We start from the raw sequence: 14,625 nt of genomic DNA, 5'->3' as shown, positions 1-14,625 counted from the left end.
ATTATAGAAAATAAGGGAAAACATAAACACCAACCTGTCAAGTTAACCAGCCCTTCATCCCCAATCCTACATGAATCCAGGTTCAAGCTTTCCAAATTTGTCAGACCTGCTTGAAGCAAGATCCACGATTATGTATAAAAACTATTATTCAAAATGTATAACAAAAACATAAAGCAAAGACCGAGATATGTGATAATTCAAGACATCACACACGCACAAACATGCTCAAACTTCTTTCACAAGAGATTTAGTTTTATGGAAAATTCTAACAAATATAATCCGTGAGCTAGCCATGAGCTACACTCAAAGCAGTTGCAGATATAAACATTGAATAAATAATGCAGTAATTTGTCCACAAAAATCATATTGCACAAGCTTAACTGTCAACAAGAACATTATGTATGATTGGCACAAACAAAGGAAATCAAGATTTCATATCCTGTGCTCAAAAGGAGGAAAAAGATCTCATATCCCAACTGCGATGATCCTAAGGGTTAAAAGCTTAACCAAATTAATATCCAACAGTCCTAGGGCATTTGGTTCAATAGTTGGGACCTTTAACACCAACTATAATAAATGACAGAAATTGCAGCTGTACTTTTTAGCAGTCATAGATACAAACTCTTTACCCTCAAACCTGTTCTTACATTCATGGAAACTACAAAAAAGGAATCACGGATCAAAGTTTTTGAACTTGTATAGATATGAGGAAAGACACAACCAACCTTTCAAGTGGACCAAGCATGCATTTGTGATGTCATTGAAGCCCAAGTTTAGTACTTTTAAGTTCCCAAGTCCTACAGATAACAAGGTATGCTATAAGTTCAAGGCAAGGTTCTTGTAAAAAGTAAAGCAGCACAGTATAAATGATTTTTATGATTATTAAAGCAGACCAAGAAATGCATGTGTCAGTCTTAATGATACTTACTCGAAAACTTCTCACATCCCTGATCAGACAGGTTACATCTGTTAAGATTCAAATATAACAGGGCAGAAAGAGCTGGCACAAAAACAATGTAAGATAGGTATCAGACCAAACCAAATATTGAACAGAATATTGAGTACAGATAATTTGAAAAAGGAATATTTATTTTTTTAAATTTGCATCACATGCTAATAGAACCCAATCAGCCATAGATACCATATAAAAATAATTGCCAGGGGTCAATTAATTAAATAAATTCACAATCAGAAGCATGGTATGTCAAAATCGGACAGCCACCCACAGACAGTGCCGACAGACACCACAGACAGCTCCGAGAACCACCAAAAAATGCCAACAGACCCACAGACACCAAAAAAACAGCAAACCCACCACCGAGAACAACCAAAAAACAGCTGAGAACCACCACAGATAGCTCCGACTCCGCAACCTGGAACACCAAGAGCAAAAAAATCTTGCAGAAACAGAGGGCAAAAAAAAAAATCTCCTCCTGTCACTCACGAAGGATTTAGACAATAGACATGAATATCAGAGTAGGGGCTCCGGTACCATGTCAAAATTGGTCTGAATACCCTTTCCATAGGGTTTGCTTTCATTATATAGAAGAGATTTACATATTGATTGCCAGAATTCCAGCGCCTAAGTGCTATACAAGGTAAGTATTTCCAACATTCTTTACAGCCTAATTATCTGCTATATACAATCTAGATATGAAGGAAAACATCCCTAAAATAGTACAAATCAAATCCCGTAACATGGTAAACCTCCATTCTTCCTATAGAGCCGTAAGCATTTCCACAAATTAAACTACCAATTCACAAGTACGCACTCATAGAGAAGACACTCCGTGAACAAAAGCATAATAAAAGCATTTATGAAAAAAATTAAATATAGTTTGTACTATTTTCTCTAAAGAATTAGGAGAAAAGACCAAGCACCAACAGAGTAAAAACCTGAAAGAGAGTCCAGGCATGCAGCAGTAACCGGGCATCCCTCCAAGTTCAATAGAGAAAGCTTGTGCAGACCTGCAACACAGATAAATAATCTCCACAAAAATTAATGTAAACAAAAACACGATACAATAATGATAAGAGATGAAATCCAAAAGCAAAAATAGAAAACCTATGCCACTTATTTAAGAAAATAAAGTACCTTTCAAGAAATTAATGCCGATATCTGAAACCTTGCTGCATGAAATCTGCAGTCCTTTCAAATTGATAAGCCCTGAAATTTTATTGAATGAGTGATCCACACAATTTTCTGCTACCATCTTGATTACAATGTTCATGCACATGCCAACACATATAGATGTTTGAAATGAACTAATCAAAATGTATTTGCAGTATGTGACAACAAATTCCTTGAGCTCTGTAACGTTTTAGTTCATACACGATGCCCAACAAAACAAATAATTTTTTTACTTTTCTATCAAAACGTATGCCTCTTGAGGGAAACACACAGGAAAAACCTCTTGGATGCTAAACTGAAACCCAAGTTTCCATACTTAACAGCACTGCTGTAGTTGTCCATAACTAATCCTAGATACACATCAGCATTAACAGTTGTAGTGACCAGAGGAATGATTTTTCCTTTTTCATATATATATATATATATATATATATTATATTGCATCAATGTATCTCATTTATAGAATCTCCTAACAAGCAATTCACAGAGGGGCGAGGGAGAGAGATGATGGGCATACAATTTCAATAGAAGGCTGACTATAAAACTATGGGCGTAGAAACAATGAAGGATAGAGACTAGAGAGCATAAGTTACCAGAGAGAGGCTTCATGTCATCATCTGTTATGCAATTGCAGCATTTGAGATTGAGAGACTCCAATTTCGTTAAACCTGTAAATATATATATTATTAGTAAACGATTATATTGATATGAATAGGCATCGCCCAAGTACACAAGATGGTATACAAGAGGTAACACCTATTTAGGATGAGGAAATGGAAACAAGAAAGTCATGAAAATCAAGGCCACGAAAATAAATTACATATATATAGATATATATATACACACACTACATCAACAGCGAGAAAGCTAACTAGACTATTCCATGCAATGTTCCTGTTATCAATAGAAAACTAAGTATAAAACTTCACTAAAAAGCACAAACTGCATAACCCAAGAACATAGGATGTATACAAGACAGACCTATCTAGAAGAAGAAAAAGATGTAAGAAAATCATGAAAGTTAAGCCCATTAAAGTTGAAGCTTTCCAAATAAATCTGGGAATGCCTTGCTACATCAAAGCATCTGTCTGTCAATAATTAGTGCCAAAATTACAATAATGCAGGCAAGAAAGGTAGTGAAAAAACATGTGTGCATTACCCTCGTTATAATAATATCGCCTCTAAATGATATTGCCATTTTCAAACGCCATCAATTAAGAACTAATGAGAGTAAATGGAGTGCAGTAATACTGACCAGTGATTGAAGACAATTATATCTTAGGTCACAAAATGAAAAAATGGTTTGATCATATTTTAATTACGCCTTTTTTAATTCTTTTTTTATAAGTAAAAATTAAGACCAAGCCTTTTTTAATTCTTTAATTGTTTGCATCTGACACGTGCATCATAACAAACATATCAATTGCATTCCAAGGACAGTCATGATCTTCTTTACTAAAGAAAATCTCTACAATTTTCTTTTAAATTAAAATAAGTTTAGCTGGATATTATTGCCTCTCCTTTTATCCTGGAGAGTCTAGGGTTCAACCTTTCATTGAGGGAATAAGTTTTGGAAGGAGAATGTTATGACCCAGGGAAAGCACTAGTCACATCTGCATTATAAACGCAAAGAGACTACTTAATTTAAAGCTCCTCTACAATCACTCATAAAACCCAGTTTTATCTAGTAAGTAGCCAATTTGATACTTAGCACTCCTGACCACCTTCATAACTTACCCACTTTATATGGATTATTCATATTCCGAATGTGGGACTAGGGTGTTACAAAATCTCCCTCTTAATTTTTGATGTCCTTGTCAGAGTCATGTCATCCCGTGCCCCAATTTCACACGGCTGACCTTACAGGTGGCCTTATACATTATGTACTGATCCAAGAAAAAAACTAGCCACATCTGTGCACTATAACCCAAAAAAAAAAACTGGTTTCATGGCAATGTGAGACTCGACGCTCATGACTATCTTTATAACCTTTTTTTTATTGCCACCAAGTGTCCGTTAACAAAGTCCCGACTAATCCCAGGGGTGCACAGGTCCTCGGAAAGGAGTTTCCTGCAAGTGCACCTCTAGTAAATTAGTAATTCAATGGGAAGTTCCCCAGACCGATAGCCCCTAAAAATTGTTTGCACCCAAGAGGATTTGAACCTTAGACTAGGAGGGAGCATACCACCAAGACCAAGCAAGTCCTTTACCACTTGAGCCAACCCCTAGGGGTTAATCTTTATAACCTATCCATTCTATGTGGGTTTATTCATATTCACAATGTGGGATTGGGGTGTTACAAGGTAGGCAATCCACATTACATAGCCTCCAATAACCATTCAATTTTAAAAAAATAATTAATTAACCTAATCACTTATTTAGCCAATCATCTTACTCAACAAACTCATGAAACCCATTTTGTTCCTCTTGGGGAAGGGAGAGAATGAAACTACGTTCAGAGAATAAATACCTTTAAGGTGGACAAGCCCACCATGAATCTCAAGGCATCTCTCCAAGTCTAACTTGACCAGGTTAGCTAAACTGGCAAAGGCACTCATTCCCTCAGCAGTAATTGCATTGTTTCTTCTAAAACTCAAAGTTGTCAAGTTTGAGAGACCTGAAACATTTGATAAAGGTCATACATGGCATACATAGACCTAATTCGAGTTCCAAGTAGGCCCAATGCCAATTCACATTTATCTCAAGTCAAGAAAAGATCAAGAGCACAAAATAAAATAAATTTAAAGTAGAATTATGCACCAAAATAAATGCTTTCAAAGGGGAAAAAAAAAACTGCTCACTCAAGAAATGTGGAAAAAGGATTTAGTCTTGCATCAACATATAGTAGACATGCATGTCATACAAACACCAATTTCGCGTCCAACACTACACTAGAATTCAGCACGCCAAAGAGAGTAAAACCATAGCATGAAACCAATCTTATATGATTAGGAGCATCTGGCTTCCTCTCCTCTCTTCCATTCTAGAGTTTGAGCATATAGCTAAGAAAGCCATTATGAATACGGAGGTCTTAGACACTTCTGTCTGAGTTTGATTTCAGGTACACCATGTCTCTTCTAGTATGGGATCATGATTACTTTGATTCTCTTTTTCTACCCTCTACACCAGCACTTCCCTCTTTATCTTGCATCCAAACTCCTCCTCCCAATTCTTTCACTTTTTCATCTTTATACTAATCTATTAAAATAATTAAATAACCAATTGAAAATATCAAATGCCCAGAACCAACATGGTAAACGAGAAAGCACAGAAAAGACTACCACTTAGGCATTCCAGCCCACGGTCAGAAATTTGGTCACAACAATTAAAATATAAGGCTTCAAGATTTGTGCAATCTTTGAGATGAAGCAACCCAGTATCAGTAACTTCAGAACCAGAGAGATCAACAGAAAGCAAAGACGATCCCTGTGAAGAAATTACATCCATCCAACTATCATTCACCCCAGAGTAATCTCCCAAGTGCAGATCCTGTAAAAAATAGACAGGAACATTAAAGAACAGCATGGCAGACTAAACACTATGGGGAAAATACATTAAAACCAACTTTCCAAATAATCACTATGAGCTACCTGGAGAGCGCAATCTCGAAAAGCTTCAAGAGAAACATCAGTTAAACGTTGAGAATATACCAACTCATCAAAGATCTGCTGACTAATATCCCTTGGGAGCATAGAAAAGGTTCTATATCTATCAATGTCCTGCAAGGGAGAAAAAGAGATAAGACAAGGAGTTGGTATCCTGCCCAAACATAATATATATTACACGTACCTCACATGTTTTACGTATACACAAATCCAAAAGCGATGGACGGTTCCCTCTTCCCAGTTGAATATCTATAGCAGGTCGCGAAAATGAAGTTGCCAACCACTTAGAGCTTCCACTCTTACGATATCTTCCAGACAACCCTCTGAGTAAATTGTCTTCATTGTCTCGCTGGTCTCTCTTCCTAGAACAAGCTCCCCCCATCGAGAAAATTTCCCGTAATAAAAAAAATTCACAAAAACTGAGGCAGAACACTACCTAAGCCACTGAATTATAGAAACCAAAATATGCATTCAACTTCCTGTATAATAAACAGAGAGAATAGCAGAATAAGTATTCAGCATAAGTGATGGTAATTTAACACGTGCATACACCAGATTCGTGTGAAATTAGGACTATCAAGGATAGAGATCAGAAAAATAGAGATCAGAAAATGCAGTTATTTCGCTAGTGGTTACATGCTGTCAAGGATAATATCATAACAGGCAATGGTAACCGCGACTCCTCAGCACCTCCGGAAGATAAGGATCAGTTGGAGAAGAATACGGATCAGATAGATAAGTCTCTGGAGTCAGTGGTTAAAAAGCTTACATTTATCTTTACTGCTATGGTTATCTTCTTGTGTACTATACTTTTAGTCAATCTTATGATCAGTAAACAATTTCAGCCAAATTATCCAGTCAATTAGTTTCTCAACTTGGTATCAAGAGCCTCGAGTTTTCTTCTCCTTGTTTCCCCAGAAGAACAGTATCTCTGACTATCTCCGCGACCGACCACAGACTCGTCGTCAACAAAACAAAGTCACCACTGCCCCTTTAACAGATAATCATAATTCACCAAAAGGAAAACAACCATAGACGTAACAACTTCGTACCGAGTCAAACGAAAAGGGAGGACACTACAATCGTACAGCATACAACCCCTTAAGCCGTTCGATTCCCTAGAGCGCGCTTCCACCGAAAATTCCCCGTTATTTTTTTTTATTAAAAAAAAAAAGCAACAAATTCAACCGTAGAGATGAACTTTCTCGACCCCGAACTTGATAAACAGTATCAATAAATTCACACGATATACCCATTAACATGAATAGACCGTCAGAGGAGAGAACAAATAAAAGTTCATCGTCTCCAAACTAAAAACTTTCCCGGAAAACGACTTCCACGGAAAGAATAAACTTTACCTCATCACGATCACCGACCGATAACCAAAAGACCTGTCGTTGAGTCACTGGAGAGAGAGAGAGAGAGAGAGAGAAGGCAGAAGAAGAGTAAGGAGGGAGGGGAGTGAAAAAGTGCCAGATTGCGTAAGGCCGAGACTGGGTCCAAGCCAACGGATGAAGAACACGTGGAAATTGTTGGTCAGATATTAGATGATTCGGAGTTTGGTTTGCTGCGTTGGGAGGTTGGGATAAGAAAGCAGAGGAAAGTGTGGGTCCCCCATTTGGGCCTTTCCTTTTGCTTGTGGGTTTATACATCTCAGAAAATGGGCCCACTCGGCGGCTTTGGACAATTCAACCGTTCAACGCTCTCCTTAATGGAAAATGAGGTTCGGTAAATAATTATTTCAATTCGTCTTAATTTATTATTATAATTTTTTTAAATTTTAAAATAATAATAATATTAAAAAATAATACTTTAATAATATTTTATTATCTCAATTTAATTTAATTTAATATTTACATCTCATCTCAAGCGACCGGGAGTGTTTTTATGGATCTTTTTAATAAATTTGTAAATTTTTTTAAATGATATTTAAAATGATTTTAAAAAAAAATATAAAATAAAAAAAAAATGTATTTCGTACTTATTAGTGGGAACTCTTAGGACCACTCGGTGTCCTTGCGGTCCTTTTTTATTCTAAATATTTTCTTTTGTCATTATGACAAGAGATAAACATTCGACTATCTCTAATAAAGAAATAATAATGATTGTTATGTTTATCCGGAAATAGAAGGTATAACTGGAGCTGATCTTCCTGCAGGCATTTATAATAACATCATGTGTTAAGAAGACAAATTTTATTTATAACTCAGTCTAAATAAAGGGAAATGATAATTATAATTATGAGTACGTAAGTATTATATAATTATTTTAAAATAAATAAATAAATATATGAAAGAAAAATTAATAATAAATTTTATTTTTTTTCAAAATAATTACACAATACTTATAGACTTAACGCATGTATATATTTACTAACTTATTACTCAAGACCGGTGGTACCTTTAAAACGAATCGTCATCTATCTGTCCATTCGGTTCTGACTTATGCAAAATAGGCCATTTTTTTCATTAAATAATGAATTTACTAATAAACCCTATTTATTTCTGCCTAACTAAAAAACGGGCCACAAAATAAATAAATGGACTCTTTAATGTGAATTGTCTAACTCACTCATTGATAAAATCATTAATTATGATTATATTAATAATGTTAATAGTTACATGCTAATGAATTATGATAGTCAAAACATGATGACCTATATATTAAAATCTTAATATTTTATATATGGTTAATGAATAATTAATCTATAGATACTTCATACTTGTAACCTATGTATTTTAATTAGGTATAAATACTAAAGTATGTATCGTTGCATATAATATTAGAGATATTATATTTACAGTTGTGGAATGTGTAAGCATTGCGCAATTCATTTGAAAAAAAATGAGTAAATATAATATTTACATAAAAAAAACTAATTTTTAATAGTATATTTCATTATTTTTTAAAACAATTGCGCGATACTTGCGCATTTTATAATTGTATGTAGCATTACTCTGTAACATTTTATATGATCAATGGTCACAGGTTAGATGAAAATTATATAATTAAATTATAAAATTATTATATAAAATACTATATAAAGAATTATTAAAAAAAATTATATATGTAGTCCGATTAGTTTAGTCTGGGATGAAAAAACCATACTACGAGACCGAACCAAAAATAAAAAATTTCAAAACTTGGAGGTCGAGACTGTAAGGTATGAGTGGTAATATGTGACACGATCCACGAACTCAATACGAATACAACATGAAATTAGCAAATTCGGATCAAAACAGGTTGACTAATTAAAACACGATTTATAAACGAGATAATAACGAGTCAAACCGTTTTGACCGGTTTAAATTTTATTTTAAATTTATAATTTTATTATTATTAAGTTGTAATATTGATATTTTTTTTATCATGCTTATGTTTTTATTATTGATATTGTAATTTTATATCTATACTCATATTTGTTGTTGTAGAGTTTGTAGTACTGGTTTTATTATATGTTAAAATTTAAATAATATTGATATTTTTGTTAGTAGGCAGTTTTATTTTATTTTAAAAATATTGTGTCTGCTAATAAATACATATTTTAACTTTGATGCGAAATTATGTTAATAAGGTCAAATAGGTTATGTGTATTAGTTTAAGCAATTTATATGAAACGTGTTTAAATTAGTTGTGTCTTGTTGACATATTTCTAATTAATTATTAAACGGGTCAAAACAAGTGACACAACACGACTCATTATTTAAATGGGTTGAGTTAAGATTTTTTTTTTTTTTTTGAAAATTGGGTTAAGATTTAAAATTTTAATACGTTTACCTTAATGGATCAAATTTAAATTGACTTATATAATCAAATATTCATAACTTATTATCATACTAAGAATGTAATTTGAAAATACGATTTGCCATCCCCACCGTAAAGTTATCAGTTTGGTCCACAGCGACCGGAACCATCCAACTCGGTCAAGTTTTCTGGTCCAGCCCAGTAACTTTAGACACTCACTCAAAATTTTTTTTTTGAAAATACTTATGCATTAATCTAACGATACGATTTTAGTTTTCACAATATTATGTATGGTGTCAAATTCATCTTAAATTATTTTAAATTAATTATTGATGAGACATATTATTTTTTTAAATTTTTTATAAAAAATTAAATATATTTCATAAATTCAAACATATTTCAATAAAATTTATAAAATATTATCATTTATAAATTAATTCAGATCGAAATCACTCATCACTTAAAAATATTCTTTTCATCTAATTTTAAAGATAAATTTAATAAATCTAATGCTGATGCTGTTATACTTCATTGACCAGTCTCAAAAATAAAAATGAAAAATGAAAAGATGTTTGACGTGTTACACCGTCCACAGGTACACCTTCGTGATCATTTCATTACCGGATAGACGGATAAACCCTGGATGACATAAACCCTGGATAGACGGATAAACCCTCTCCCTCTCTCTTTCCCCCCCCCCCCCCCCCCCCGGATAAACCCTCTCCCTCTCTCTTTCCCCCCCCCCCCCCCCCCCCCCCCCCAAAATCTTAAACCCAAAAGTCCAACCTTACCGTCTCGAGCGAGCATGGCTTCGGTAACGGCGGACCTAGCCACCACCTTCCTCACCCTCACCTATCGCCACCGGACCCCACTCTCCCAGGTCCGAGCCACGGTCCTCCCCTTCATACGATCAGCCAGGACCTGCCAGTTCCGGCCCGTGCGCTTCACCACCACGTCGTCGTTTCACTCCAGAATCATCGCCGTCGATTCCCCTAAGGCTAAAGTCATCTCGCGTCGGCTCTCGGTTGCCGCAACCGCCACCACGACTCCTCACAGCGAAGGCTCCGATGTCTCCACCAAGATTCCGCCCGACGATAGGGTCCCCGCCACTATAATTACCGGATTCCTGGGTTCTGGAAAGGTGTGTTTGTGCGTGCGTGCGAGTCCTTATTTCAAGGAACTTGAATAGGTTGAGATTTCTAAAAATTTTCAATAAATTTTGGAGAGCCCAATGTTTAATTTAAATTTGGTATCTCGAGTCAAATGCTAATTTTAGTTTCTTAGTTTTTCGCTTTAATTCTTCGACGGAAATGTGCTTAATGATTAGTCTGAAAAAAATGAATGAATTTAATTTATTTTTTATTTATTTTTTAATTTTAAATATTATTCAAGAAAGTGGTTTGGTAAGTGACGATTGAAATTGCAAATAGCGTATGATTTTAAAAGGTAGTGCTCTTTTGGTGCATTTAAAATGGACGTTGGTGTGAAATATTATTATCAAATATAAGAAACCTAGTATCTTGGAAATGAAAACGATTTGTTCGTTGATTTATGCAAGCCTCGTTAGGTTGAATTCAAATTATGGAGTCACCATTGCATGCCTTGTTCATGACTTCTCTTGGTTGCTAACGATGTTAATATGCGATGAAATATGCCAATGAGCTCCATCTCAAATGACACGTCCTCTCCCCTTCCCCTTGAGAACATGATGGAGAGAATAAGGCAGTGGGTCCTAGACCCGGGGATGCGTGTATAAAGTTTGAGTTTACATGGTGGCCATGCAGATGAGACTTAATTTTTTTCTTCTGTTATCTGTGTGGGTGCAAGTACTTATGTTGCTATGCTTTAATGTGAACTGAGCAGACAACATTGCTTAACCATATCTTGACTGCGGAGCATGGGAAGCGAATTGCAGTCATAGAGAATGAGGTATGAGGTTAATTCTTCCTCTGTTTAATGTGCTCACGTGTTTAATTTTGCAGCCCATGTTACTAATAAATGGTTAAAGGTGAATTTATTATTATGTATTCTTTCTTATTTTCTCAAATTTGCAGTATGGGGAAGTAGACATTGATGGTTCTTTAGTAGCTGCGAAAACTACTGGGGCTGAAGATATTGTCATGTTGAATAATGGCTGTCTTTGCTGCACTGTGAGGGGTGATCTTGTGAGGATGATCTCTGAATTGGTGAATAAGAAGAAAGGAAAATTCGATCATATAGTGATAGAGACTACAGGTAACAAGATTGCTTATGCTCAAGATAATATTTTATCAGGTGCAATGTGAATTGCACGGTTACCTTCTACTTTTTTTTTTAATCCTTTGTAATACTTGATGAGATTTGGCTGCAACTCTGCAGGATTGGCAAATCCGGCACCTATAATCCAAACATTTTATGCTGAGGATGATGTTTTTAACGACGTCAAGTTGGATGGCGTTGTCACATTGGTTGATGCTAAACATGTTGGCTTTCACCTGGATGAAATAAAGCCGAAAGGAGTGGTCAATGAGGCCATAGAACAAATTGCTTATGCTGATCGTATCATTGTGAACAAGGCATGTGTGATAACCACATTCTTTTCGCATGCTGGACATGAAATTTAGTAATCTCAAATATTTTGTTGATAAGTAATAATAGAATCTAATTAGATGAAAGAAGAGACCTTAAGTATATGGGGATGTGTACAAAAGTTTCACCTAATGAATGCATACACAACTCAGCTAGTCTATGAACTTTAAGAAAGAGAAAACTGGTTACTGTGAAAATAAGCATCCACATATACAGTGATCTCAAAATTGAACACTTGAGCTGATGCATGGAAAACTCAGCAACATTATTATTCCTCTCCATCCAAATAGTCTGCTTCAAAATAATTCTATGATTAATGATTGAATATGATAACGATGAAAGTTTATTTGATATAATTTATTTGCTCTTGCTGATTTGCTTATCCATTTGTTGGTGATAGACTGATCTTGTTGGCGATCCAGAAATTGCATCTTTGGTCCAGCGAATAAGGGTTAGTATCATGCTGCTCCTTATATTATATCATAATGATTATCACTGCTGCTGCTGCTGTTGTTTGCCAATGATGATGATGTTGGCGCTGATGTTTTCTCTGATAATAGAAAATAAATCACATGGCTGATTTAAAGCGGACAGAGTTTGGAAAAGTTGACTTGGACTATGTTCTTGGGATTGGAGGATTTGATTTGGAGAGGTAATCTTTCATTCACTTGTTGTTTAAATGGTTCAAAATTTTCACAAAAGATCTGAACTTAGGTTGCTGCATATTTAGGGCATTCACTGATCTCTTCTTTAAAACCACTCTCTCTCTCTCTCTCTCTCTCTCTCTCTCTATATATATATATATATAGATATCACACACACACACATATATATTACTATTTAGATCCAGCATTCTAGTCTCACCATCCCTAGTTGCCCACCACGACTTGTAGAATTTTATTTTTATGTGTTTTGTTTATGTAGCCTGTATTCGCTGCACCATTTTTTGAAGCTTACCTGGTCTTTATCGTTTAATGTTTGTTCATTTTACACGTAAAATTTTAGCTTTTTTGTGTATCTCAAGCAATTCTTCGTTCCCCCTTTACTCTTTCCAATGTTGTTCTTTGAGCACCCCCTGCTTGAGCCCTCATCGGTAGTTTTGGTTTTGGATTGTAGGCTAATATTGTTGGCATTTTGCCAGGATTGAGAGTGTTGTCAATGCTGAAGGTGCAAAGGAAGATCATGACCATGGCCACCACAACCATGATCATCATGATCACAACCATAAGCACGGTAATTTTTTTGTGTCGTACATAAAATGCTTTTTTCTTTATTAGTATTGTGGTGTGTGTATCAACAATGGATATATGTTGTTCTAGCAATTGTTTAATATTTATATATGTCATTCCTCTCTAAAAATCTCCTGCTTCAATCTGTGGAGGTGTCTAATTACTTCTTCTTAGCATCATGGTCATCAATTAATATTGGAAGTTATTGTTACTCACCTGAAAAAAAAATTATTGTTAGTCTTTTAGGTTTTACAACTATATAAACCTATAACAGTTATATTGGTATTCATATGCAGAACATCATGATCATCACCACTCTCATGATCACAGTCATGATCCTGGTGTTTCTTCTGTCAGCATAGTTTGTGAAGGGAACTTAGACCTTGAGAAGGTTCTCTCTCTCTCTCTCTCTCTCTCTCTCTATATATATATATATATATATATGCATGTATGTATATATAGAAACTTGAATTTAATGAGGCTAATTAATTTACAAATGACACAGCAGTATTTTTCTACTATTTCATCGACCTGTTCTTTAGTTTCAGATGGTTTACTAGACAGGAGATGGTCAATAACTGCCGACTTGATGAGCAATCACTCTTTTTTGCAGGCTAACCTTTGGCTCGGTACATTGTTATTGGAACGCAGTGAGGACATATACCGGATGAAAGGTCTTCTATCTGTTCAGGGCATGGATGAGAGATTCGTTTTTCAGGCGAGTTAAAGAATTCTAGGCGCCACCTATGTTTGTCTCTTTTATTTTCAGGATTTCTAGTTAATTTTGTTTGCTGTATATGTTTGTTCTAAGTTATCATTCTTCAGGTAAGTTCTTGGAGGTTTATACCCATATATATATATATATATAAAAGGAGTTATTCGAGGTTTTATTGCATAATTAGCTCAATGTATGGCTTAAGATTTTATATTCAATGCATTTCTTTATTTTTCACTTGCCGAGTGGTTGGTCATAAAATTCCAAAGTAGAACTACAAATAGTTTTCAACTTTTGCAGCGGCTCAGTAAAGCATATACTCCTATTGGCTTCTTCATTGATTGTTGTTTCTTGTGTTTCAGGGAGTCCATGACATATTCCAAGGTTCACCTGATCGGTTGTGGGGCCCAGACGAACCAAGGATGAACAAGATTGTGTTCATAGGGAAGAAACTGGATGCACAGGAATTAGAAAAGGGTTTTAAAGCCTGTTTACTATAATACGAACGGAAGATTTTATCCATTTTTATTCTCGATAATGGTCTCGAACATTATGACAGTGGCCTAATGTTGCGTATGGAAATTATGTGACTCTCACCAATAATTATATTAATTATCATATAGAAATTTAGTA

At 35.0% G+C, this 14,625-nt stretch overlaps 2 protein-coding genes across 5 annotated transcripts in view; one reads left to right on the top strand and one right to left on the bottom strand.

Moving 5' to 3' along the window:
- The window catches only part of LOC121247089 (internalin A), a 10,430-nt gene extending 3,152 nt beyond the window's left edge, over positions 1-7,278 (bottom strand). Inside the window, exons 1-11 of the mRNA XM_041145420.1 lie at positions 7,095-7,278; positions 5,921-6,215; positions 5,722-5,850; positions 5,413-5,620; positions 4,602-4,748; positions 2,725-2,799; positions 2,096-2,167; positions 1,897-1,968; positions 929-1,000; positions 726-797; positions 35-106 (exon numbers count right to left, since the gene is read on the bottom strand). Coding sequence (XP_041001354.1) covers positions 35-106; positions 726-797; positions 929-1,000; positions 1,897-1,968; positions 2,096-2,167; positions 2,725-2,799; positions 4,602-4,748; positions 5,413-5,620; positions 5,722-5,850; positions 5,921-6,118 — 1,117 coding nt within the window. The 5' untranslated portion in view covers positions 6,119-6,215; positions 7,095-7,278. The remainder of the gene's footprint in view (positions 1-34; positions 107-725; positions 798-928; positions 1,001-1,896; positions 1,969-2,095; positions 2,168-2,724; positions 2,800-4,601; positions 4,749-5,412; positions 5,621-5,721; positions 5,851-5,920; positions 6,216-7,094) is intronic.
- The window catches only part of LOC121247090 (COBW domain-containing protein 1-like), a 22,360-nt gene extending 7,735 nt beyond the window's left edge, over positions 1-14,625 (top strand). Inside the window, exons 1-11 of one of the 4 annotated variants that reach the window (XM_041145425.1) lie at positions 10,023-10,168; positions 10,206-10,621; positions 11,344-11,409; positions 11,535-11,715; positions 11,839-12,035; positions 12,449-12,499; positions 12,609-12,700; positions 13,190-13,281; positions 13,574-13,668; positions 13,891-13,995; positions 14,355-14,625. In XM_041145425.1, the coding sequence (XP_041001359.1) occupies positions 10,286-10,621; positions 11,344-11,409; positions 11,535-11,715; positions 11,839-12,035; positions 12,449-12,499; positions 12,609-12,700; positions 13,190-13,281; positions 13,574-13,668; positions 13,891-13,995; positions 14,355-14,492 (1,353 nt within the window). In that variant the 5' untranslated portion in view covers positions 10,023-10,168; positions 10,206-10,285 and the 3' untranslated portion in view covers positions 14,493-14,625. Of the gene's footprint in view, positions 1-10,017; positions 10,169-10,199; positions 10,622-11,343; positions 11,410-11,534; positions 11,716-11,838; positions 12,036-12,448; positions 12,500-12,608; positions 12,701-13,189; positions 13,282-13,573; positions 13,996-14,354 lie in introns of those variants that run through there. The other 3 variants (XM_041145421.1, XM_041145424.1, XM_041145422.1) reach the window with 3 other exon arrangements.

This window comes from Juglans microcarpa x Juglans regia, chromosome 1S (genome assembly GCF_004785595.1).
Source record: "Juglans microcarpa x Juglans regia isolate MS1-56 chromosome 1S, Jm3101_v1.0, whole genome shotgun sequence".
NCBI classification, from domain to species: Eukaryota; Viridiplantae; Streptophyta; class Magnoliopsida; order Fagales; family Juglandaceae; genus Juglans; species Juglans microcarpa x Juglans regia.
Note: the sequence above shows the minus strand (reverse complement) of the source record. Positions and strands in the feature narration are given on the sequence as shown.